Consider the following 26309-nt stretch of genomic DNA (forward strand, 5'->3'; position numbering starts at 1 on the left):
GAAGCTTCACTGAGACATGTAGGCATGAAGACGAAGACAGTTATTTTACGTTGCTGCCGCCATTTGACTATAACAATTTTTATTTACAGTTATGCGATCCAGATTTCGGCCTTAGGCCATTTTCAAGTACAAAAACTTATTTTGTATGTCAAAAGATATCATATTGGTACGAAATACAAGTCCCTGTCGAAAAAGCATGTTTGGCCTATATGACCACATATACTTTTTCGACAATGACATATTTCATTCCAATCTGATGTGTTTTGACAAGCAGATACGTTTTTACACTTGAAAATAGCCTAAAGTCGAATTCTGTAGCGTATAACAATAAAATATTAATTATACTGACAATTGTTGCTGCATCATACAAAAAATTTACAATGACTATGGCTGCAGCCAAATTGAAAAGAAGATAGTTGTGTCTGCTCATGGCAGAATCGTTTCTCTAAACACATTCATTTGTAAATGCATTCACCTGCAGGTTTATTCCAACGTGTAATTTGTCAAAGTGGAGTCCCAATCAAAGGTCTGATGGGTAGTGGTGGTAGAGAACAAGCATTCGGCTTAGCCAGAGCCCTGGGTTTCACCGGGAACACCACGGAGGAACTGGTCGCCTTTTTGATGGAACAACCGGCAAGAAGACTCGTCGAACATGCGCCTGAGGCAGTTACGAAGGAGGTAAAGACTTACAATCAACAAATAAACAGTATAAATATATAAAGCAAACATACACACTGTATGGCTCCTCAAAGTCGCCATGCGCATTTTTTCTGGTATTTTTCGGCAGCTATTTGCAATTTCGCTTTTGCAGTGTGTAGCTGGAGACAGACCAAGCGAATACTGCTCATCATATCTTTCACGTGATGCCAAGTATCTACGGAAAGCGTCGGTTTGTTTTTGTTTAAAAGCGAACTTTGGCTTTTATGACCAAGTTAACTTTAGTTCATAACAAGGACTTTGCGTAGATGAGCGCTAACTGTGCACCGTGGTTACCGTTATTTATTCTGCTGTCAGTTGCAGTTAGCTGGGAACAAACACGCACCAATTCGGGTTCCCAGCGTGATTTTCCTCCCTGGCATGGAAAATATGAGCATGGAATATACGAGAAAATTCAGGCAGGAAATAAATACCCTGCCGAACTTGACAAGGGAAGACAACCAAAATTATATAGCACGCGAATTGATTGAGGCCTTTCTCCGACATAAACGAAATGGTCTTTAAAGCTGAATTTTACGTGTATCACATAGACGAGGCCAGAAATTAGTCTACTGGGGTATTCGTTTTATGTATGTGTATTAATAAGAACAATAAAACTCTAATAATAACAAGAACTCCAGGCGGGACAACACCGTCACGGCCCGCGGTAACTGCTTCCGCCTTGCAGTGGCGCTGCTCGGTAGCTGCTGGTGTACTGTCCCTGGTAATACATATTACTAAACTGAATAGTTTGATACCACTCTATCCAAGGGGCACGTAAAATTCCACTAAAAAATCAATTTGTTTGTAACGGGAAATAAACCGACACTTTCGGTTGACATTGAGCGTGGCTTATCTGCCGAAACACCAGAAAAAATGTACCCGACAACTCTTTGGAGGAGCAACCTATATGAAGAAATAACTGCTGTCGTACACGTGCCGCTAACAATAATTCTGTCTTATTTAGCGACTGGAGAGACCGGCAATGGCGCCATTCGTACCATCGATCGAGCCTCCTGGGGTGCCAGACAGCGTGCTTACCCAAGACCCTTACGATATACTAAGCAGTGGAAAATTTACTCCAGTGCCGAGGATTGTAGGCGTCACCTCTCGCGAAGGACTGATTTTTACGCATGGTTTGTACTCTCACCAAGACGGTAATTTCATGAAGTATCTTTAATTATAATACAATAAATTGGTGCAAAAAACGTCCACTCCCTGCAAATCTAATAAATTGAATGTCATTAATGAGGGACAGGAACTCATGCTTCCACTCACAGGTAAAAAAGAGAGTTGCTGTATACCAAATATGGTAGAACCATTCTTGGAAATTTGTGTAAATGTATAAATTTATCATGCAGTCTCTCCCGGAAGACTTAATCCTGTAAGTGACACAATGTTCTATCCAGCGTAGTAAAGTAAAAACGTGTCAATGTGTATTCTTTGGAAATAGGAATCAATAATATTTATTTCGAAACCTACCATGAGTTGGTGTGTGGTGTGGTAAATATTCATACCAACGAAGAAGGAGCACAGAACACGTGTTCAAAACGCTTAAAAATATTTTAAGTTCATTAGGAATGTGTACTTCTATTAGTAAATGTCCTCAGAAGGAAGACGGTTCCCAAAGTCCTAGAGTTCACAATCAATTATAAACCACACATGTAAATTCACATTTGCAGCCACTACAGTATCAGAGACAGTTTCACGACATTTATGAAATCGTTCTTCAAGCACATGCGAACATTCTTCTCTAACTGCTGTATCTGTACTTGAAGATTGACCCACTGGTACATTTGAAACTGTGTTACCCATACTATTGTCAGTCAGTCAGTCTGTGACAGTCAGTGAGTCATCTTTGAGACTGTAGAAGTAGTAGCCACACTAATTGCATCAGAGTCTCCTCCAAATTGTGAATCATCTGCATACTCTTCTGTAAACTCTACCCAGCAGTTCACTACACGACTAGCCAGAACTTTATCTGCCATGGAACTGTGAAATTCCATAAGATAATTCTTGTAGATCTAAAATAAATATTCAAAGACATCAGTAAGCACCTCCACAAAGTATTTCTTGTAGTTCTAAATCAGCATTCACAGATATCAACACGGTCCTTCTAAGTATAAACACTAACTACAAATAAGCAAAAATGATATGGTTACTACACTTAAGTCTGTACATAAAATGTTTTCGTGATGTTGCACATTTTCAGTAATCATCCTACATGTGCACTGTCAGCGGAAATAATTATATTATCTCAACAGCCAACATTTTCGAAATAATTTGCCTAACAATATTATCTTCAATGTTCATTCTTCATTACAAGCAGCAATGCATATCATATAATGAATAGAACTGGATGTAACTGGAGTTGATTTCATGACAATCCATTTGTTTACTTATATGGCGTTGAAGGAAAGTATCTCTAAATGTGCTTACAAACGGCTCCATGTAGATATTATACTTTGTCCATTTAGTGACCAAATTATTTCCAGAAGTTGTAGACTTTTTATGAAGACCTTATTGCGCTAAGAAACCATACACAAAATCATAGTTTACATCTTGAATGTGAAAGTGTGGCTACAGGTATAAGAAAATTAGTGCGAACTATTGTTCGCACCGAACTCTGGAGTAACTTGACATGGTAATTTAAAAAACTGTATATCCTTTATTTTTAGTGCAAAAAACATATTAAACAATACATTAATATTTATATTACTTCATATTGTCCTTTGAGTTCACTATGGAACTTCGAGGAGCATGGTGCTACACGCAAAGGTACATGACAGTTGCTACACATTAATTTTGTTCTGTTTTCTTTGTTCTTGGTGCTACATTTGCGGCATATTCTGTTTGTTTTACCTTTTGTAGGCAAATGAGTTTAACTTTATCCAGACGAACTTCAACTGGTATTCCAGACACGCCTATTTTTGGTGTCTGAAAATGAACGGGCCATCTCTTCGCTTACGACTTGAGAAGCCAGAGATGAGCTGCTTTGTCAAGTGTAATCTAAATGTTAGCTGGTCTGCTTCTGTCTTCTGTAGCTTCTACATTATGTAGGAATTGACAACTGTCAAATCTACAAGAAAGAGAAACAGTCCGTGCCACCACTTCCATGAACGACGACCTACAGCATACCATTCACACAGCTGATCAAATCTACCCACTCCACCCATTATTTTATTGTACTCTGCCGCAGTCCATGGGCAGAATACTTCACTTCTGCTTCCGTCTTTGTTTCTTCTCAAAACAGTTGTAGTGTGTTTGGGATTGTGATAATTTGATAGTATACAAACAGCTTTACTATCCTGTCGCTTCACTGCTGCAACACGATAGTATACAAAGAGGTTTACTATCCTGTCGCTTCACTGCTGCAACACGAGACCTGACAGCAAATTCGAATTCTCCCCTGCAGAGTCTAGAGTTTTTTTTTTGCAGCATATCAGACAAATATTTCCGATTTTGAAGAAAAGTTCCAGTGCCATAAGGTCCATGAGACTGTAACTCTTCCGTTATTCATACTGTTGTGAAATAATTGTGAAATGCCATCAGACTTTTGCTGTCAGCCATTGCTTTTTCTTAGAGTAAGCGCAATTTCTTCCCTCAAAGTACATTCAGACGTATCATTTGTATCTATCTTTCCAGAGTAGATGTCTAAATTTATGATTAACCCAGTACTAGCATCAGCCATCCACCACACTTTATTTCCATGCCTCACTGGTTTCATTGGCGTATATTGTTTGAATGTTGACCGTCCTTTGAAGGCCAACATACATTCGCCAACTGCTAAAACAGAGGATGGTTTGTACACTTTACGAAGCTTATTTGATATTGCACTGATTGCAGGTCGAATTTTGTGTAACTTGTCATACCCTGGTTCTCCTTTTTTCACATGTGCTGTGGTCATTGCAATCCAGGTTCTCAACAATTTTTTATCGATGTTTTGTCATGACTGATGACACAGCAGTTACTCCAAGAATAGGATCATTGCTCCAATAGTTTCCGAGTTGTGGAGGATGATGAACACCCTTCAGAATAAGCATTCCCAAAACAGCTTTTAGCTCAGGAACAGTAATGTTCTGCAAGTTGGAAGTTACCTTAGTTATTTTCTTCCCTGATTTCACGACACACCTCTCCTGCCTTGCATATAAGTTCTTCTGATTGCAAACGTGAAGCAACAGATCTTCTTCAAATATTGAGTCGAAATACTTTATTTCATTACCAGACTTTGAGAAATTAGCAAAATTTTCTGCACTTTTTTCTAATTTCAGTGGAAGATTTTCAAACTAAGAAATATTCTCATTACATGTTTTATCACTAGAAGATCAAAACAAATTGAAAAACGATTTAGAAAAGACGTCTCAATGGTGCGAAAATTGGCAGTTGACCCTAAATAACGAAAAGTGCGAGGTAGTACATTGAGCGCTAATAGGAGTTCGTTAAACTTCGGTTACACGATAAATCAGTCAAACCCAATGGCCGCATATTCAACTAAATACCTAGGAAATGCTGTTACGATCAAGTTAAATTGCAAATAATACATAGAAAAGGTTGTGGGGGAGGCTAACCAAAGACTGATGTAGCACATCTACTTAGGAGACTGCCTACACTACGCTTGTCTGTCCTATTTTAGAATACTGCTGCGCGGTGAGGGATCCTTAGCAGACAGAACTGACCGAATAGTCAGTTCAAAGAAGGGCAGCACGTAAATGATACTTGTGATGCTCGAGCTGGAGCTAATGCATCTCGTATTATTTGCAGTGGCACTTATAACTAAATCATACATACAGAAATGCAGATTAAACTCACTAGACTGTACTTTAGGAATTTCAGCTTCTATCGAAAGAAGCGGTAGTCAGCGCCCCCGCATCCCCCCCCCCCCCCCCCCCCACTGCCCTCGGCCACCCAGTCCTATCCAGCAAAAGAAACTCATAGGCTGAGTGAAAGTAGCATTCTACTTGTAGCCTGCCCAATGCAGATTTGGCAGCATAGGTGGCTATATGACCATTGAGTTATTTCCTGCTGTGGTTCACAATTATCCTGCTGAATTTACTCGACATTTTCACTGATCTCCACTAAATATTCTGAATGATGCTCTCTTAAATGATGAGATAGAGATAGCAATTTATCTTTTTGAGTCCACCAAACTGTTCACAACAGAAACTTTAGCTGGTTCTGCCTTTTAAGTAGCGAGTTATCCACGTTTTGCACATTGGGATGGCAAGAGAGTGATGTCTACTTCAGTCGTCCACTACCTTCGTGATAAAGAGGAAACACTGCGTTATTTCTCGGATCTAATCTCTCATTTTTTTCGTTTTCTGTAAAGAAACTCTAGCAGACAGTTCGACAATCAGGGAAGAAATCTTAAAAAAAACTACACTCTCGTTAATTATGTCGTTACCTTAAATCTGTACCCATAGGTCTGAAAGTGAATTGCACACATGGTTAATGCCTGATTCGTTCTACTCCATTGACTTAACTGTGCCACTGAGTGATTTGTTAACTGAATGTCATTGTGTATCTGCGCCAACTGCTACATTTCCACGCTTCTGTGGTAGTCCGCACCGCTACTTGAGTATGACTGTGGACAAAATATGTTGCGCGTTCGTAACGATTGCGGACAATTTGTTTTATTAAAGAAGACTTTTTTCGTCACGTTATCATGAAGAGTTTTAATGCATTTCTGTTAGCTCAGTGGGTACTAATTTGGGCTTTGTCCTTAATTTACTGAATAAAACAAACAAGAGAAAAATTACTAAGCAGCAAAATAGTCTCCCACATGATGTAAAAGTATCTGAGAGTACTCTGTTAGTTTTTCTGCTTCACGTCTGAAGACAACGCCTTAGTAGAAGTTTGTCTTGTAGAATGTTATGCTATATAACAGACGTAAAGCTATACAGTTCGGAATAACGAAAAGGTGCGGTGAACTCGCGATTTGGTATCGGAGGAAGTGTGGGGGTAAAAATTGAAGAGGGAGGCCAACAGATGAATACAGTAAGCAGATTCGGAATGATGTAAGTTGAAAAAGTTATTCAGAGACGAAGAGGCTTGCACAGGAGAGAGTAGCATGGAGAGCTGCATCAAACCAGTCTTCAGACTGAAGATAATATCATCAAGAACAACTATTTCCACTTATCCGCTCTAATGGAGGAATTCTCATTGGACTCTCAATGATACCAACCTTACTTTTACTTTCACTGAAAATTATTTTGGCTTACTTATGTTGAATATGTTTATCATTTTATTTTCTTTATCTGTATCAGTCTATCATTTTATTTTCTGTATCTCCACATCTTCCCCGCAGTCATTTCATCTTGGCTGCCTGCCTTTACTGATTTCGTTGTCAAGGGATTTATAATGCTGTGTACCCATCTTTCCCTCAACCTCTTTATATTTCCTTCTTTCATCGATCAACTGAAGTATTTTTCTGTTACCCAAGGTTTCTTTGCAGTTACCTTCCTTGTCTAACATCTGTGATTGCCCTTTTCAGCGATGTCCTCTTCAATTAAACTGCCTGCCGTGGTATTCCTGATCAAAGTGTCCACCTCCTTAGTAAATTTAAAATGCGTCTCATCATACCTCAGTACCTCCGTATCGCACTTCCCTCCTCACTGATTGTTTGGAAGGACTCTTACACTTGAGTCTGCTCTTCATCATCACTAAATTGTGATATACGTCTACATCTGCACCTGGATATGCGTTAGAATCGAATCTCTGACTTAGGATTATTGTCTGACTATGATGCAATCCAGTTGGACGTTTCCTGCGTCATCGGGTGATTTCCAAATCTACCTTCTGCTCCTGTGATTCTTAAAGAGATTATTCGCTGTTAACTATCAGAATTTATTGAAGAACACAACTGGTCCTTCTCCTATCTCATTTCTATTACCGAGCCCATGTTCTGTAACATTTTCTTCTATTTCTTTCACTTCCATCGTGATCGAATCTTCCCATGACTATCATATTATTATTTCCGTTTTCAGACTGAGCTACCTGTTCAGTATCCCCACATACTTTCTTTATCTCTTCATCCCCTGCTTGCGACACTGGCCTGTATATTTGAAATGTCGTTGGCAGCGTTGGTGTACGGTCGAATCTAATGACAACAGTTCTATCATTGAATTGCACTCAGTAGCACGCAATCTGCCCTACTTCATAACAAAACCTACTCCCGTTGCATCATTCTATATCGTCTAACTAGACACTGTTATCTTCATTCCATCTCATTTCACTGACTCCACTGTATCTAAACCAAGCTTTTGTATTTACCTTATCGGACTTTGAAAATTATTAACTCTGACTCGATCCATCATTCATATGGTTGAAATGGCTCTGAGCACTATGGGACTTAACATCTGAGGTCATCAGTCCCCTAGAACTTAGAATTACTTAAACCTTACTAACCTAAGGACATCACACACAGCCATGCCCGAGGCAGGATTCGAACCTGCGACCGTAGGACCAGCGCGGTTCCGGAATGAAGCGCCAAGAACCGCTGTGCCACAGGGCCGGCAATCCTTCATTCGTTCATGAGTATTCAAATGTTTACCATCTATTTACTCAAAATTCAATGTACTGTCCTCTGATATAAGAAGTTTGAACTGAAATTACTACTGCTAAAAGTGTGTCTCACTGCACACATTTACGTAAAGACAAAACTAAATGGCGTTCACTATGCTGTTTCAAATGACTCTAAGCACTATGGGACTTAATATCTGAGGTCATCAGTCCCCTAAACTTAGAAGTACTTAAACCTAACTAACCTGAAGACATCACACACATCCATGCGCGAGGCCGGATTCGAACCTGCGACCGTAGCAGCAGCGCAGTTCCGGTCTGACGCGCCTGGAACCACTCGACCACTATGCAGGAAAATAAATCAAAAGTGTTACCCAAGAAACGCTACGAAAATCGAACTGCGCACTACCCAAAAAACTGAAACACCGAGATTATATGGCAACACTATGAAACACACACTGTTCACTCTCCCATTAAAAATCTGAACTACAAAAAAAAAAAAAAAAAAAAAAAAAAAAAAAAAAAAAAAAAAAAAAAAAAAAAAAAAAAAAAAAAAGCTTAGAATCTGAGCAGTGGGAACGTAAATTGAGAAACAAACTAACCAACATAACATAAAAAGAATCTTACCAGAAAAATTACACCATAATCAGCAGCAGCCGCACTTCAAAAATGGTTCAAATGGCTATGAGCACTATGGGACTTAACATCTGAGGTCATCAGTCCCCTAGAACTTAGAAGTACTTAAACCTAACTAACCTAAGGACATCACACACATCCATGCCCGAGGCAGGATTTGAACCTGCGACCGTAGCAGTCGCGCGGTTTCGGAATGCGCGCCTGGAGCAGCCGCACTGTATGAAGAAATAGCGCCAGCTAAAGTAAAACTAATCTTTTGGAAGAAACACTGAGATGACTTTCTCATGCTAAAAAACAGCTTCTTATTTGAAATGAAAATACTAATACGTTCATTGTAACTAAAACGTTGTTCTTAAACTCTTGTTTCAGAAGAACACAAAAGTCAAAGGAAATCAAAACCGTTACTTTCTTTACTAGGCAATGCTTCTACGATTATGCAAAATGCAATGACCTAAAGTGAGATGAGGAGGTGGACTATTCTGTTGCAGGAATCGCTCAAATTATCAGTACACACCAGCAAAAAAATTATTATTGCCTTATAAACATATCAATATGGCAAATCCACTCTGTTCCACAAATTCTGCGTCTGTAACGCTTCCATCAGATTAATAATTCTTAACAATTTTCTTCGTAAAATTCCTCCTCCAATTTGCGCTACGCTGAAAATTCTGCCAGCTACTCCATGTCCAACACTGGACTACTCGCCACTCTACAACTGAGCCAAGGGTACAGAAGTTCGGAGATAACTACAATCGCTGCTACAAGGCGGCTATTCCACAGATGTCTCATGCGACTTCTTTGCCGTCGAGACATGAAATTTCCACTCATTCTGAAACTATCTGAAAATAAATGTCTAGTCTACCTAGTCAGGGTGAGGAAAAATTCCCGCATTCGGACTTCGCAGCGCGATTCCTTGCGTGCTGGCAACACAAAAATGTCTGTCATAAAATTTTGTCCTGCGCATATTTATGGCAATAAATGGATGTTAAATATTGGCAATCTGTCAACACTGTAACCACATTTACAGTAGCAGTCTCTGTCAGTATCTAGCAGAAGTGCTGTGCCGTAGTACACTGGCAGCGTTTTGTATTAGCATGCAGAAGGTCGTGGGTTCGATTCTGGGCCAAGGTTAATTTCTCTTTATTTGCAGAAAGTAGTCTGCGTGGTACGGCATCTGGCGTCTTAATCGTCATGCAGCTATTAAAGTGGGTCTTCTGCTGTATCCTGACATATGTTGTTACCGTACATGTGATTGCAGTGTTGCAAGATTGCCAATCTGTAACGTCCATTTACTGCCCGAAAATAACGCAGAAAGAAATTTTGTGACAGACTTGTTTGTATTGCTAGTATGTGAGTAATCGCGCTGAATCCGAGTGCGCAAATTTTTCTTCAACCTGTGGATGTCCATCTTTCGGCTTTCTAACCTTTCTAATACGTTTATACTGAAATTCCATCGCCAGACTCGTGGAACCTCGTATTGTCACTGGTTAGTCCACCTTTTCCTCACAGCCACCTGCCCCTTGGTACTTCTGTTCAAAATGTTCAAATGTGTGTGAATTCCTAAGGGACCAAACTGCTCAGGTCGGTAGTTCTATCCCAGAAAACCTAATGGGGATTTTATCAAAGCAGATATTATCATGGCACTTCTTCAATTACAGCACACTTTGTCTATGGGTACACGTTATGTGCGTTTAATGTAGGAGTTTCCATTGCGTTTTGCATTATAACGCCGTTGATCATTGCTGCGTCTTCCACCTTTGAGGGATACTTTTCCACCTCGAGGTATAGAGACTGTCCTGAAACTCTGTCCGCCTCTCCACCCTCCTGACAAGGCAGCTGTTAGATGACAGAAAACACTAACCACCTCTGGACACGATTATCATTCAAAAGTTAAGCTCTGACTGTGTAAGGGACCCAGGATATTTTTATTACTAATCAAATACGCTACCATTAGATCATAGGTACAACAAGGGAACCATGTCGTAGGTCTCTTGTGGAAATCCTAGTCTGGATATAACACGAGAGTCTCGACCTCCGAACCCAACCCCTAAAACAGGTAACTTTTGGGTATTTTTTCTGCCCCAATAGGAAAAGTGCGGAACACTGTTATGCGCAGCACAGTAATAGTTCTGTAAGGTATCTGGAAATCTGCTCCACATAGAAGAATTTGGCATAGGGTGAAGTGGGGCGCATTGTAAATACTGTTCATTGATATTTAATTCACTCAGGCGCTTTCCGACAGGGCCAAACAACCCATCCATTACATTATAAGTCCTAGCTTCCGGCGTAGTAATGGCAGGTTGTTTAGCTAAGGAAGTTGTAAGGGATTCTCGTAGACGCATATCAGAGCACTTTATAAAGTAGATAAGATGATTACAGATGCCTCGTTTTCCCTTTTTGGGCTTGTGATGTGACATATAGGATGGACAGAGACAGCCAGAAAAGATTGTTAGAATTATGCAGGGTAGATTGTGCTGAGTAATGATTTTTAAGAAAAAATAGATACTTTGCGGCATTTCAAAGTTATTTGGCATGGAAGTTAGCCATTCAGTTCGTCAGGTGTAAAAATTCAAGTTTCAACTAAGCAAATGCAAAACGTACTGGGCAACGCCACCTGTAGCCGGCTTGTTAAATTTATGTGCCTAACGACGTGATTGGCTAACTTCAGTGCTAAATAAGTCGGAAATTGTGCAACATAACGATTCTTTTTCTTAACTGTTACTAGTCAGCACTACCTTCCCTGCAACCCTCTTACAGGGTTTTCCAACTGTTTCTGAATACCATGTATAAATCTATTGTTTTACAGTTCGAGCTCATCCACGTTAAACAGTTTATTTTAACGGTTTTGTCATTGTTCGCAGTCACGTTGCTATTTTGTTGGTAGACATCTTAAACGCAGAAGGAGTGGTTTGATATTAGGCTGTCACACACATTAGGCTGTCCTAAGAATCCCAGCAAAATCTTGTATTATGTACAGGTACATAAAGTAATGGACATCTACTCGAAGGTGCTCCAATGTCCCACGCAGCTTACATATTAGTACAGACTTTGCTTGGGGATGACGAATTCGAGCCATTACTGTTAGCACATTTTGTTCCTTGTTCCACATTTTCATCACAACTGCTTCTCCTTTCATGTCACCGGAAGCTGGAATCTAAATGGCATTGCACTCATACACAAGTGAAAATTTCGTCCAAGCTTTTGACTCCAGTTTTTCAGTTACTGTGAAATATTTCCTTCTACATTTTGCTTTTCTGGTTTGAAAAGTATTTTTTCCAATTTGAAACTATGTTATAAGCAGAATCTAAAATTTCTTTCTGGATGGTACTGTTCAGTGATTAGTGCTATACTGTCTTAGCGGTGGTGCCAATGAAAGCAGTCATAACAAAGCATATAATGTTAGAATGTTTATTATTTACTCATCAAGTTAGTAGCGTCTGGTGAAGCTAAATAAAGTAATCTCTTCCAGCGAATGAGACTTTCACTTTGCAGTTTACTCAAGCCAGAAAAGTGAAAATAGCTATGAGAGCTGCGGAAGAGGAGGGCCATAGAAATAATTGCCCTTGCGTTATATTTATGATACTCGACGCATCTGGGTGTTATATCCAGCTACGCCTTAGACCTAAATCATATTTATGATGCATCTGGATATTGTAGTTGCAGTGCTACATACTTACAGCAATGCAAATTAAATTCAGTGGACTATATTTTACTATAGTGAATAAAATAAAGCCGGCCATAGTGGCCATGCGGTTGTAGGCGCTACAGTCTGGAACCGCGTGACCGCTACGGTCGCTGGTTCGAATCCTGCCTCGGGCATGGATGTGTTCTCACCTCTCCATTCTCTCCTCTGCGTATAACGGCGGAATTGTCATTGCACTCTTAAGTTTACCATCCTCACTTTTAATTTCACTGAAGATTATTTGCCTTGTCTGTATGCTGAATCAGTCCTCCTGATAATTATTTCTTTTTGTGCTTCTTATCATCTTTCCTGCAGCCATTTCATCTTGGCTGTGTTAGATGAGCCTTTGATTATCACCCATAAAGAGTGGGATGAAGCGTCAGAACGACAGTAGATTTGTTAAATTCTCTACTGTGGCCTTCAGCCGTAACTCATCGGGCACTGTATGGCGGAGGCGTCCGTTTGCCTCTCATGCTAAACAGTAGACGTCTGGCACTGCTGACAGCGCAAAGAGCGGGACGATACTCGAATGCCACTGCCAGTGACGACTACGGCTGCGAGCGAGATGACAGCGTGGCAGCGCAGCTGACAACACCGCGCTGTGGCCGAGGCATCCATCTGGCGAGCCGAAGCCTGTACTGAATTCCAGGATGTCACTCCGGGAGGCAAGTCTGTGACACTGAGTCGAGAATATTTTATTACCGAAATCGGTAACTACTCATGTTCGTTTAGGGGCTAAGGCACGTGCTCTCAACACTTTCATGGTGTCAAGTGAGGAAAGGCTAGCGTCCTCCCAGTAGCGTATTGCAGCATCTCGCTTTGGCTCTGGCATACGTTATGACCCAATATGGTAGCCGCATTTACCACTTGTTTCATTCTCAAGGACGCTAGTGATTGAGGGTGTAAACAGAATCTCTGTATATGAGGCACTGAGGATCAAGCAGCTAAATGTTATGGAAGGAAAGGCAAGCTCACCTTAGGGAGCTGACGAAGTGGCAGAGGGAAGTTACAGTGTCAGACCTTGCGCTGCCCGACAAACAGTATGCCGGAGTCGTGCCACGCCGAGCAGATGCACACGGCATGGCACAGACACTCCAGCAGTACCGGGACCATCCCCCCCCCCCCGCCCCCTCCGATCATCCCCCCCCCCCCCCCCCTCTCGACGCCAAGCCACGCAACCAAGTAGGAAACAGCGCCGCGAAGGAATCGCCTAAGAAAGACAGATCAGATCAAACAGTAAAACAGGCACAGTAGCCCTTCAACAAAGGGTGTGGAACTTCAATTAGTTGCAATTAAATGACAATTTTTCAAAAATAAACTAAATCATGTTACTCTCCACTTAGTTGCAACTTGAGTATCCATTAAATTTATGTATTACAAAATTTCCTTCAGTAAAATCACTAAAAGAGACAAACGAAATTTCACAATTTGCAACACCAATTAAAGAAATTGAAAATAGTTACAATTACTTGCCCTGAGGGCTACAGAGAAATGTCAAATTGCACCACAAAAAATTTTATTGCGTGTTCAGGTATGAACGTAAGCCCCGAGACGGATGCAGTTACATAAGCCAAACAAGATCTCACCTCAGAATCAGACAGGACAATGACGAGAAGCAAACCAATTTCTCCGCATTAATGGCCTCAACAAGGACTGGCCAGACCACACATCTGAAAAATAAACTAAAACCAATAAATGTTAAAACATGAACATACTTTAAACGGATAACCAGAATTAAGCACAAATGAGCAGAAACTCGTATGCTACTATCACAGCAGGAGCAAATAATATTACACAACAGCGACGTGGCCCGAATCTTTTAGCTCTATACAAAAACCTTAAACACACTCTGAGTTAACTATAAAGGGCACTGATCACGACTTGCGAAGGAACTTTTACTAATCATTTGGTTAGATTTAATAGAGAAACGATTAGTGATGGAAAACATTAAGATTATGTTGAAACAAACACGCTCACATTAGTATTAATAAAATGTAAGAGTAAGGCAGAGGCGGTCTGCCCCAAAACAACTCTCGGCGTACTGGACTCGCATTCGGGAGGACGACGGTTCAATCCCGCGTCCGGCCATGCTGATTTAGGTTTTCCGTGATTTCCCTAAGTCGCTCCAGGCAAATGCCGGGATGGTTCCTTTCAAAGGGCATGGCCGACTTCCTTCCCTAATCCGATGAGACCGATGACCTCGCTGTCTGGTCTCCTTCCCCAAAACAACACAACCCAACTCTCGGCGTCAAGCAAATTCACGAGGAAACTGTAGACTCTTGCAGGACGTGCAAGGCGTCCAAGTTAAAGCAGCGTAAACGGCCATGAGTGCGGTGGTCTCATCCACTTAGCCCATGAATGGAATGCACCAGAAAAATGCCTTTCCAAACACAGAACTTTCAAGGGTCACCATAGATCGATCTTCCACCGTCATGATTCCCACATATAAGGTAAAACGTGCTTGCATCATGTCGAACGGCTGGCTCTTCCTCTCCCTGTCCCCAGAGAGACAGGTCTTGTCCTCGATTCAATGATCACAGAAAAATTCGCAACAGCGCGCATACACACCCCGCCGCCTCGCGCGAAGCAGATATGGATACGAGCCTGCATGGCCCAGGTTTCCTCACTCAAACCAGAAGACCCCGCTCCCTATTTTCTAAGCTAGTAGAGGGGGGGGGGGGGTGGGGGGGAGTTCATTCTTGATCTGGCTAACGTCGATCCTGGAGGTCCTACCGGTAACGGGGTTACGAACAATCAGGTTAACTGGACTCATTACCCTCTGTCCTGTAAATCAAGGTGCGAGTTTCTTTCCCTACTTTCGCTTGAAAGGGTTGCCTCTCTCAATTGCAACACCTCCTCTGTCGTCGATGAGCTAACTATATTTTCCTTCTGGCCCTATTCCAGTTCCGTCTAATGATATCTGGAGTGATATTGTCTGGAAAAACATGGTTAATTTTCAATAAATTTTCTAAAGGAAAATTAAGAGAACAGGCAAAAAGAAGGCCAATGGACACAGCCGAGGAAGCCTCATCCTGAGATGAATATAAATCAAAATTAATCCAAGGAAGAGAGCTGTCCCAATTCGTCTGAGACTTGGCGGGGTAAATAATAAGGGCGGTCTTCAGTTTCCTTTTTACCCTTTCGACGAAGGAGAATTGCAGTGGGTGGTGGTGATATAATTAATAGCCTTACCAAAACAGAGGCGCTTAAACTCTCTAGACAAGAAGGCGGGGGCGTTATCACTGACCAGAGCTTTAGGTGACCCGAACAGCGGGAAGGTCCTAGGCAGATGGTGAATGATAACGGACGCGAGAACTACCCTACTAGCGACAAGCCAGACGAATCGGGAGAAGGCGTCAACGACAACCAGAATGTAAAGATTCCCATCATTAGTACAGGGAAGAGGACCCAAGTAACCGACGAACAGTTTGTCCTTAGGATGCTGCTCCCGCTCGATTGCAAAAGCCCATTGTGTAAGTTATGATTCAGGTTACCCATGTTTCACAACTCCAACTGGCCAACTAACCGACGGATATCCTTACACAGTGACGGCCACGTCACACGCCGCTGCACCATAGCAACAGTTGCCGCACATGCTTAGACACATGCTAGTGGTCGCCCGACATAGTCTGTCTCGTTTTTTTATGCACAGATACAGACTCATTTTTCAGCAATAGGTGTCGCTATTTCTACTCGCTCCGTGACATTGGCGGAATTGCATCGTAAAATTTGGGTTCTTGTTGGTAATCAGCCTACGCCAAAATAAATGTGTGTGTTTCAATCCCAGTTCTCTCACAGGGATAAAAGTCTTAATGAATTGACCTCCCAGAAAAGAATCATGAAGGTAATGGAACACCGAAGGAACGAGTTCTATGGGGAAACACCGCCCATCTACTAGTCCTTCTAGGCCTCGCCAAAACCCAACCCGAGGCTTGGTTATACATCTATATACCGAACTTTCTATGCTCGAGATAGAATCTAAACTTCTAGAGGGTGAACAGGACTCCAAGGCGTCACACTCATAGACAGATTATTCGAGTTCGGCAGCTGATCAGCTGATAACCTCCTGGAAGCGCCTGTTCATCGGTTACGTGGGCCCCCTTCCCTGTACCAATGAGGGGAATCGTTACATACTGGTTGTGGTTGACTCCTTCTCCCGATTCGTCTGGCTTGTCCCTAGCGGGGTAGTTGTCGCTTCCGTTACCGTTCACCATACAGTCCCTCTGTAAGACTGCAGCCGTGACACCTGCGTTAAAAGCGTTGACAAAACCTGGAGTGACTAGCACAAGAGTATTACTCATGGCAAAGCCTCGAAAGCACCTGTTGGCTCTCACCCTCGACGGAGGTCTCCCCTTTTTTGCAAAGGCTGTAAAAAGAAGCTACAATATGGGAAAAGGTGGGAATAAACGTCGTGCAAAAAATGGCCATCCCGATGGACCTGACCACCGCCTTTTTATTCCTTGGAGTAAGAAATTTCCAAGTCGGACTTCCGTTCTTGGTCGATCCTAATTCCATCACTGGACCCAGCTGCCCCAAGAAGGAACCTGCTGTCTAGCCAAGGTAATTTTTCACGGCTTAACTGTCAATCCGGCCCCTTGAAGCCTGAATAATACCTGTTCAAGGTGCCACAACTGTTCATCAAAGAAATAGCTATACCTACAACATCGTCCAGGTAGTTATAGACACAACTTAATTTTAGATCGCCCAGGACATGATCTAAAAGTCAGGAGAGCACGACAGCACCGGTAGACAAACCTAAAGGCACTCGATTCAACTCACAGAGGTTCCAACCTGTTCAAAATGCAGTAAAATGCTTGGAATTTTCAGTCAAAGGTGTCTGATAACGGGCTTGATTATGGTCAAACATGTAAAATAACGAACCTTGGAAAACCAAGTGAAACAATTGTGGAGGTGAGGGAGCGTCACAGATTCCAGAATGGCCTTTTGCTTAAGTGCTCTATAATCGATCACGAATCGGCAATCCTTGCTTGCTGGTTGGGCACTAAAAAAATCAGAGAAGCGTAGGGTGCAATTGACGGTCTGATGAGCCCATTCCGAAGCATGCCATTAATCTTCTGCCGCAGTATTCTCATCTTCGGAGGAGACATACAGGAATATCATCAACCATACACATTTTGTATTTGATTAGGTCCGTTACCTCAGTTGATTAGCAAGAGCATTAGGGAACTGCTTTAAAATGGCCAACAACCGCTTGGGGTCATTTCCACTAAGACGAGCAATCTTGGTAAGCCGTATTTCAAGAGAATTAATGTTGTTAGTGGTCCGGCAAGAGCAGAAGGCTCTCTTCTCTGAAGGACAAAAAATGGCCATGCCGATGGACCTGACCACCGCCTTTTTATTCCTCGGAGTAAGAAATTTCCAAGTCGGACTTACGTTCTTGGTCGATCCTAATTCCATCACTCGACCCAGCTGCCCCAACTTTTTAACCGCAATTAGCTTAATAGACCAGGCAAAATCAGAAATAGAAAATCTCCTTCGCACCTCCCCCATCAGAGACACCACCTGCTCATTCACATCCCGACATCACCGCAAAGAATGTCGCAAGGGAAGAATCTTCCACAAATTCCTAAATTCCAAATACCAACTCCAATCCGGCAACTAAACAGAGCTTCCCGAAACCAAAATGCCGCTGATAGGTTCCCGGTTAGGTCGGGCAGTTCAGTACCTAAGAGAAATGTTCCTACCAGCCACAATAAGTGCGCAGTGTGCGGGGACCCTGCCCGAAAATTGTTTATTCCGCCTTCCGTGGCATCAGCTGTAAGTCCTTGGGCCACGCATACTCGTACAATCGCGCGCAAGGTGTACACCAGGGCCACACCCAAAAGAACCGTGACGGATTGGAGAGTTGGAAGGTAGCACGCGTGGGTTGTCAGTTCGGAGATGACCAAGGGTTTGGACCCCTTTCCTTGGTCACGATATTCATCAGCGGATCCAATGAGTTGGTGTCCAACTCATTCAACTCGATAAAGGTAGTACGTTAGTAGGTTTTTGAGTGAAAACAACACGTGAGCGATCTTCCGGCCTCATTCCCCCCAATCTGATACATGGTCGCGAATTAAACAATGACCCGAAAACAGAATAAATTTGCTTTGCTTCACGTCTATATTCACAAATTTTTATGTCATCAGACTACCGGTTTTGGTCTATAATGACCGTCTTCAGATCAGTTTCATACACAAATGTCCTAATATACTGGAGCCATAGTGGCATCGTCAAATACTAAACACAAAATCAGCTCCAACATCGTCAAATATATATCAATAATAGCATAGGAATTTTCAGGTTAATACGAAACAGGAGTATTTGGTTAATCAATTAATGACGTTTGTCACGGAGTCATGTCAATGGATGTACCTTGGCTTTAGATGAGGAAGTGGGGGGAACAGAATTTGATGCTCCTGCTGTGAGTTGGTCAGATCAGGTTCAGAGCACGTACATAGATATCCAGTGTTTTAAAAGATTCGTTCCTGACGTGCTTGCTAAGTTACCTGTCCCGATCATACATTTGATTCACGGTGTTTAGGAGCTGTCTATTCATCAGTTATTCCGGGCTGTGAAAGTGTTGCGTGTGATCGTGCACTTTGAACCCTATAGCGATGGTGTGCAAAGTTCATACTATATTACCCTTTGTTCGTCGTATCCTTTCCTCTAAGGGTTCTTGGGTAGTTTGTTTTCTGGAATTCTGCAAGAACAGGGCGTCTTAGGTGAGTTGAGAGTCCATACAGTTCAACAGAATTTATCACCACGCATTCATAATTAGCTCGAGCGTGCGCATTATTGATGGATTCAAGCAGCCACAGAAACGCTGGTGGAATATACTGAGCATGTTCGCACTGTGGTATCTACCTTGCACATAAAAGTCACGGAGCAGGATGACGTTTTAAACTTCCTTTGCTTTGCCTAAAATTATCAGTACGGTTATCCCAGTGAGAGAGTTGGGACTGAAACACACACGTTTATTTTGGGGTAGGCTAAATACCAACATGGACCTAAATATTACGATGCCTTTCCGCCAATGCCACGCAGCTTGTAGAAATAGCGACACCTACTGATGAAAAATCTGGCTGTATCTGTGCATAAAAAAACGAGACAGACTGATGTCGGGTGACCACTAGCATGTGTCTAAACATGTGCGGCAACTGTTATAGACTGTAATATGTGTAAATAAATTGTACACTTAACAACCAACCTCTTCATGTGCAGACACCGGAAACTACATACGTTTCTAGCCAAAAACGTACTTCTGAAAATTCAGTTATTCAATCCGTTTACTATAACAATATATAGCTCTCAAGCTGATGGCACGATGGCTCGCAAGTACTAGCTGTTCCTAAATGTTTGCCACATTTCACACCCTTCAGTGTATGACCCAAAAAATCGTGTCGAACGTGAACTGATACCCAGCTCTAATGACGGATTGGAAAACTGAATTTTCAGAAGGAAGTTTTTGGCTAGAAACGTATGTAGTATTCGGCGTCTGCACACTGCATGGAGGAAGACTGTGGTCCCGGGGAGACTGGGGTTGGCAGCAGATGTCTGTGGGGTGAAGTCAGAGCCTGCAGATGTCTGGACGAGATTGTCATCTCGGACACGAGTTCACGGCCGCCGGTGCACGTAGGAGTGTACTGGGGCTGGTGGCCAACTACAGTTACCATTTGTACTTATAAAATATGACAAACTGGCCGTGACGCCAGCTGGTGAAAAATGTTTATAATAAACCCACCGTTCCTTCTGGTTGCGGTACATCTCGGCGTCATTTAAATGCTGTAAAAACAAACAGTCCTGGATATTCAAAAAATAGACCATTTGACCTGCAGCGTCTTTTTAATGTCATGGTAATTAAATACTGCTGCAGATATGCCTGATGGTGCTAAAGGTGCCTAAATAGTAATGTAAATAGACCATGCAATATACAGGCGTCAAATCAACTATCTCACTTGGAATTTTTTAAACTGCCACTGTTATAGATTGGATTATGTCCACTGAGACTAGGAGCCATCTTGCCAGACTTATAAGGCAGTTTACAGAGGTAACCATCTTGGGCGCATATCATGATGACTCCATCTTAAATTTGGCAACGATGCAGGCTGCGCTCACCGCCTTCAGTCACAATAGTTCTTGTATTTTTATTTTTTATTCACTTTATTTTAATTTTTTCAGTGCACAACGCATTCGAGCCATGGGGGCTCATCTTCAGGTGGTCTGGCAGTCTACAGTAACTGTTTTTTAGCAAATGTAGGTTAAATTCTATTCATGGTAAGATCACATTGGTATAGTAATAAGTGTAACATGGTCAACATAAATTTAAAACACTAAGAATAACCGAAAGTGTCTTTTTCCGCAGTGGACGCAGGGTTTCGGAGTACAGTATGAGTAGACATATTTATGTTCGTATATACGCTTTACATTATGTAGCACATTTGTGAACAGAAGTAAAAGCGTTTCGAATGTGAAAATATTGCTTTTCTGCAAATATAGAGGTGTTTTTATTTCAAATAAGATACAAAGCTCTTATACTATTAATTACTAGCTGACAAGCCCGGCATTGCCTGGATATTAATTTTGCCTATGTCTATCAAAAACGAAAATAAAATGAACATTGTTTGTGGTGTGACATCTAAACAATTCCATTTCCATGTACTCATAAAAACGCCTTTGAAATTATGGGACGTTCGTGCGAAGAAATACGCATAATGTACAAACGTACAAGTATAATTTCCAAATTAAGAAACACTGTACACCAACAAAGAATTCTCTGTAATGTTTATTTTAACTCATATCTTGATTATAAACAATGTTGTCACATGTACAGGCAGCTGGGCGCTACTGCTTTGAGTGCCAACAACGCGATTTTGTAATAGTCTCTATGGGAACGCCTCTTCATAGCTCTATATACTGATATTTTCTTCATTTACAGCCGTTTCCGTTTCGCAGTTGAAAGCTGTCGAAGGCTTCGACAGTTCTCAGAGATTTCCTTTATCTGCCACTACTGTAGGAATGGCTTAGTAGTAAGGAATAAATATATTAAAACTTCATGTACTCGCATGATTCATTCATTTTTTCAAGCATCTCAGTGTTTATGACATCAAATCTCTTGATCTGGTCGTAAAAGGATATATTTGTATAGGTACAGTCAGAGGCATACGTATATACTGTCTACAAATATGCATATGTGGATACTGTCTACGAATTCTATGGAGTTGGTAGCACAGAAGTAATAAATTTAAAAGTCGTGCGAGATGTGGCAGATTTTCACTCATCTTATTGTTTATAACGTCATGTACCCTGAACTTTGATAATTAGGTGTTTCTTACCCCCACAGCAATTGTTGCCTGACAGTAACGGATATGTTTACCAAGTGTGTATGGATACATAGGTATCATATGTACAACAAATATCTATATGTATGTCAAATATGACTGTGTATTATCAAATCGTTGTACTGTTAAATAGTTTTTATTTAGGAAAAATAGACAAACATCTGCAGTTATTTATGTAAGAACTATAATTTTTTTTGAAAAACGCCCATTCTTCTGTGTCTGTAAAATCTTCGTTTCCCAAGATGGTGATTTTTTTTTTTAAAATCAGTTGGTAGATTGCCCTGTTCTTAGATAAAGCCTCATTTTACAGTTTATCTAGGAATAGCTCCGCCTAAGAGTGTCAGTTAAGTAACAAATCTAGTATCCATTTTCCTGACTACCTGCTTGTTGCGTCTGTTTTCTCATAAAGGCATGTATATATCTCCTCTGTTTCCTACGAGTCAAAGTGGTTTTGGGAGTATGCCATTTATTATTTGATTAAATTTAGTCCCAATTATTAAAATATTCCCTGCTGTCTAAAACAATGGTTTCGATAATAAATTCATCTGACCACACGTAACAACCCGGAATAATTTAACAAATTTGACAATTCCAGCCCTAAAAGTTTACGTTTTACAATCAGGAAATTCATCCAATCTCATTATGAGTTTCATTTCGGCCTTTGCAATATAATTTTGTATTTGCTTTCTGCTGGAAGAATGTTTCATGGGCAATCGTGCTATTTATCTTAATGAATTCTATTAAAGTGTAACGGTGGTAAGTGACGCACTGGTGAAACACTTAACTAGCATTCAGAAGGGCAGGGGTTCAATACCACGTCCGGCCACTCCAATTTAGCTTTGCAGTGATTTTCCGTACTTCATTTAGAGCACGCTCAGGGGTGGTTCGTTTGAAGAGGACACGGCCTGCTCCTTCCTTATTCGTCCCAAACAGAGCCTGTGTTCCTTCTGTAATGTCCTTGTCGTTGATTTGATGTTAAACCTTAAACTTTTTTCTTTGCTTTTAGTAACGGATCACCTCTTCCATTTCTTGTACCATTAAGCAACGCCACTACTCACGACTCGTTCTTTAGGTCAGACCACCATTCGCACTAAAATATCCCATTACCTTTTCGTAGTGGATCTTGTTTTAATTAATCAGCTTCTTTTGCTCGTTGCAGTGGTCTGTTTTTTTGGGGGGGGGGGGGGGGGGGTATTGGTGAAACTACCGGTTTTCGGCAATACTTTAACATGCTTGTGGATACAACTGAAGAGAACCGGTTTGTAGGACAACTGATTTTCCATTTCTCATTGCTGTTACTTTTAGCAATCAACATGACTTCACACAAATATCGAAAGAGTCTAATGAAGGTGACAGAGTAGATGATCACGATCGACATGAGGTTGAATCCATCTAGGAAACTCGTCTGCTTGTCTCCAGCAAAGCCAGCTAGGTCGGAAGGTCACAAGTTGATCATCACTTCTCTGCATCATCACTATTGGGTGGTATCAGTTTATCAGACTATAGCAATATTCCAATTAGAGCGTCGGTTATTATCCCACCGTCATTCCACGTCGGTAATATTATTGAAATGTTAATCAAATTTTCCTTGTTTTCCGAGGAACGCTGTTGATATTTCCTTCTTATCTGATGTCCCAAATTTGTAGTGCTTCTCTCATTGTAAACTTCTTAAAGCAAATGGAGCATTTTACTTCATTCCAATTCTCCTTCTTCTTCTTTTACTTGTGCCTTGTCTCGCAGTTTTCACAGGGTCGGCGTTGTTACAACCGGATTTGGCATGGTTAGTTTAAAGGGGTGGCCGGATGCCTTTCTGCTGCCAACCCATACTCCCTGGGAGGGAAGTAGTATACCCCAGCTGTATGCGTCTAGTGAAACCATGAAAGAGTGTGGAGGAGTTTCAAATGTCTGAGTGGTGTAACTGAGGCGGGATGTGAGGACCAGCCCAGTATTCACCCAGTTGGATGTGGAAAACTGCCTAAAAACCGCATCCAGGCCGGCCGGCACACGAGGCCACGTCGTAAATCCGCCAGGCGGATTCGAACCGGGGTCAGTGCGCCTACACAAGTCCAGGAAGCAACGCATAGCACTCTCGGCTAACCTGGCAGGTAATTTACTTCATTCCACCGATCTTTCTAAAATACTTCCAAACTGGGGGATTCGGTTGCTATCCACGTTCATTCAACGTGAGTTAAATTCTTGGTATGTCAATCAAATTTTCCTTGTCTTACGAGGAATATTTTGAATGTTTACTCATTATATCATGTCGCAAGTTTGCTAAGCCTTCTCCTATTTTTAATCTCTTAAAGCAAATGGAGCATTTTGTTTCATTGCTGTTGCACTTTCGAAAACACTTTCAAAATGGATGGTTTGGTTATTATCCCACGTTTATTAAATGTCAGCAAAATTATGGGTATGTTAATCAAATTTTCTTCTCCTCCAATTAACATTGTGGATGTTTTCTCCTTATTTGATGTCGCACGCTTGTTGCACCTTCTCTCTTTTTTAAATTATTAAAGCAAATGGAGCGTTTTACTTCACAGCTACTCCTCTTACTAAAATATTTACAGAGTAGTATGTTCGGTTATTTTCCCACGTTTATTGTACGTCACAAAAATTATTGGTATGTTAATCAAGTTTTTCTTGTCCTCTGAGGAACGTTTGGTATGTTTTCTCCTTATCTGGTGTGGCTGGTTATTTTTGCCTTCCCCCATTTTTTATCTTTCAAAGCAAATGGAACATTTTACTTCACTGCTACTACACTTAGTAAAATACTTTCAAACAATGGTGTATGTTTATAATCCAACGTTTATTCCACGTAAATAAAATTATTGATACTTTAATCAAAATTTTCTTGTCTTACAGGGTAAGTCGTGGATGTTTTCTCATAACAAGATGTCACAAATTTGTTGTACCTTCTGCCATTTTTAATCTTTTAAAGCAAATGCAGCATTTTACTGTAATATAAATAGTAAATTATATACATTAAAATATATGTGTTTAGTAAAATACTTCCAAACTATATGTTTCTCTTATTACCCCACGTTTATTCCATGTCAGTAAAATTATTCGTATGCTAATCATATTTTCCTTGTCTTCCTAGGAACGTTGTGGATGTTTTCTTCACATGTGATGTCGGAAAATTGATGTGCCTTCGCCCATTTTTAATCTCTTAAGGCCTATGCAGCATTATACTTCACTGCTACTGCACCTAGTAAATGAGTTCCAAACTCGGGATGCTACCATTGTGCAATACAATCGGTGTCTGTCAACAACAGCGAGAGACTATCGTATAGACCAAGTGGCATGTCTTACAGACTGCACGTACGAGCGTAACGTCTAATAGGCCATGCTATACATCGACAGCTATGTTTGTGCCTCTGCAGTGCTGTACCGATTTTTATGTCATGTATTTGTTACTGTTTTCTAACTGTAGACGTTTTTAACAAAATAGTGCTGATTGATATTCGGAATTTCAATAAGAATCCAATATTTCAAAGTAGTGGAAATTTAGCGAATCAACATCATGGTTTTGTAAAAAAGTTTTATTTAAAAAGAAAAAAATTTAGCTCAGTAGCTGTGGCAGATTTATATGCCGGTTTTTTAACCAGTTAGTAGTAAATAATGAAAAAGATACTGTATAACAGAGGGCAAACAAATAGAGAAAAATACGGGTTATCTCTTTGCCGGTTGGTTTTCGAATTCCCCATAATGTGACTACATTGCACATAGACTTCATTGATTTCCGTTGAATGTATTTTCTTTATTTCTTAAAACAGACTTGACGTTCTGTCTGAACTTAATTCATTGTTAGTAATACTCTTTCTAATATTCAGTTTTACAACTGAATTTGTTCCCAGTTCTCTTCCTGTGTAATATTACAATGGCCTGATTTTAATTGTATTCAGTCTTCGGATTTTCGCTGCTCTTCTGACAACCCTCACGTGTCACACATAATGTTACATAATTCTTATTTCAGTTCCTCTAGCATACCTTCGTAGCTTGAACTGGAAATCCCGTCCCTGATATTCCCACTTGGGATTCCCACTGCCTCCCTCCCAGCCTGTTGGAATGTTTGGCTGAGTAGACGAAGTCTTAAGAGCCCGCCTCCTCTCAGGAGCTGAGAACGAAAGATTTAAAAACGAAAACCACGCTGACTGCGAGTAGCCCATCCATATTTTTATGTTGGGCGTCGACTGTTCAACGGGATCTACAGAGATCGGTTGCCTTAATCGTCATTGCTTCTTAATAGTCATTTACCTTTTCTAATACTTAGTTCGTATTTTTCTAAAACTGAAATCAGTTCACATTAGCTTGAGTACCGCGTATTTTGTCAACTTTAAGTTCTCTTTTGCTTCCAGCTTTCGTACCCATTACAGTAAGCAGACAGGAGACACAAAACGGCAGTGTCGATTCTGTCTCTTTAAGATGAGACACAT

General features: G+C 41.1%; 1 protein-coding gene across 1 annotated transcript in view; it reads left to right on the forward strand.

Moving 5' to 3' along the window:
• Window positions 1-26309, forward strand: part of LOC126456308 (juvenile hormone esterase-like) — an 84188-nt gene that overhangs the window by 29407 nt on the left and 28472 nt on the right. The window contains exon 4 of the mRNA XM_050092059.1: window positions 482-706. Coding sequence (XP_049948016.1) covers window positions 482-706 — 225 coding nt within the window. The remainder of the gene's footprint in view (window positions 1-481; window positions 707-26309) is intronic.

This window comes from Schistocerca serialis, chromosome 2 (genome assembly GCF_023864345.2).
Source record: "Schistocerca serialis cubense isolate TAMUIC-IGC-003099 chromosome 2, iqSchSeri2.2, whole genome shotgun sequence".
Taxonomy (NCBI): domain Eukaryota; kingdom Metazoa; phylum Arthropoda; class Insecta; order Orthoptera; family Acrididae; genus Schistocerca; species Schistocerca serialis.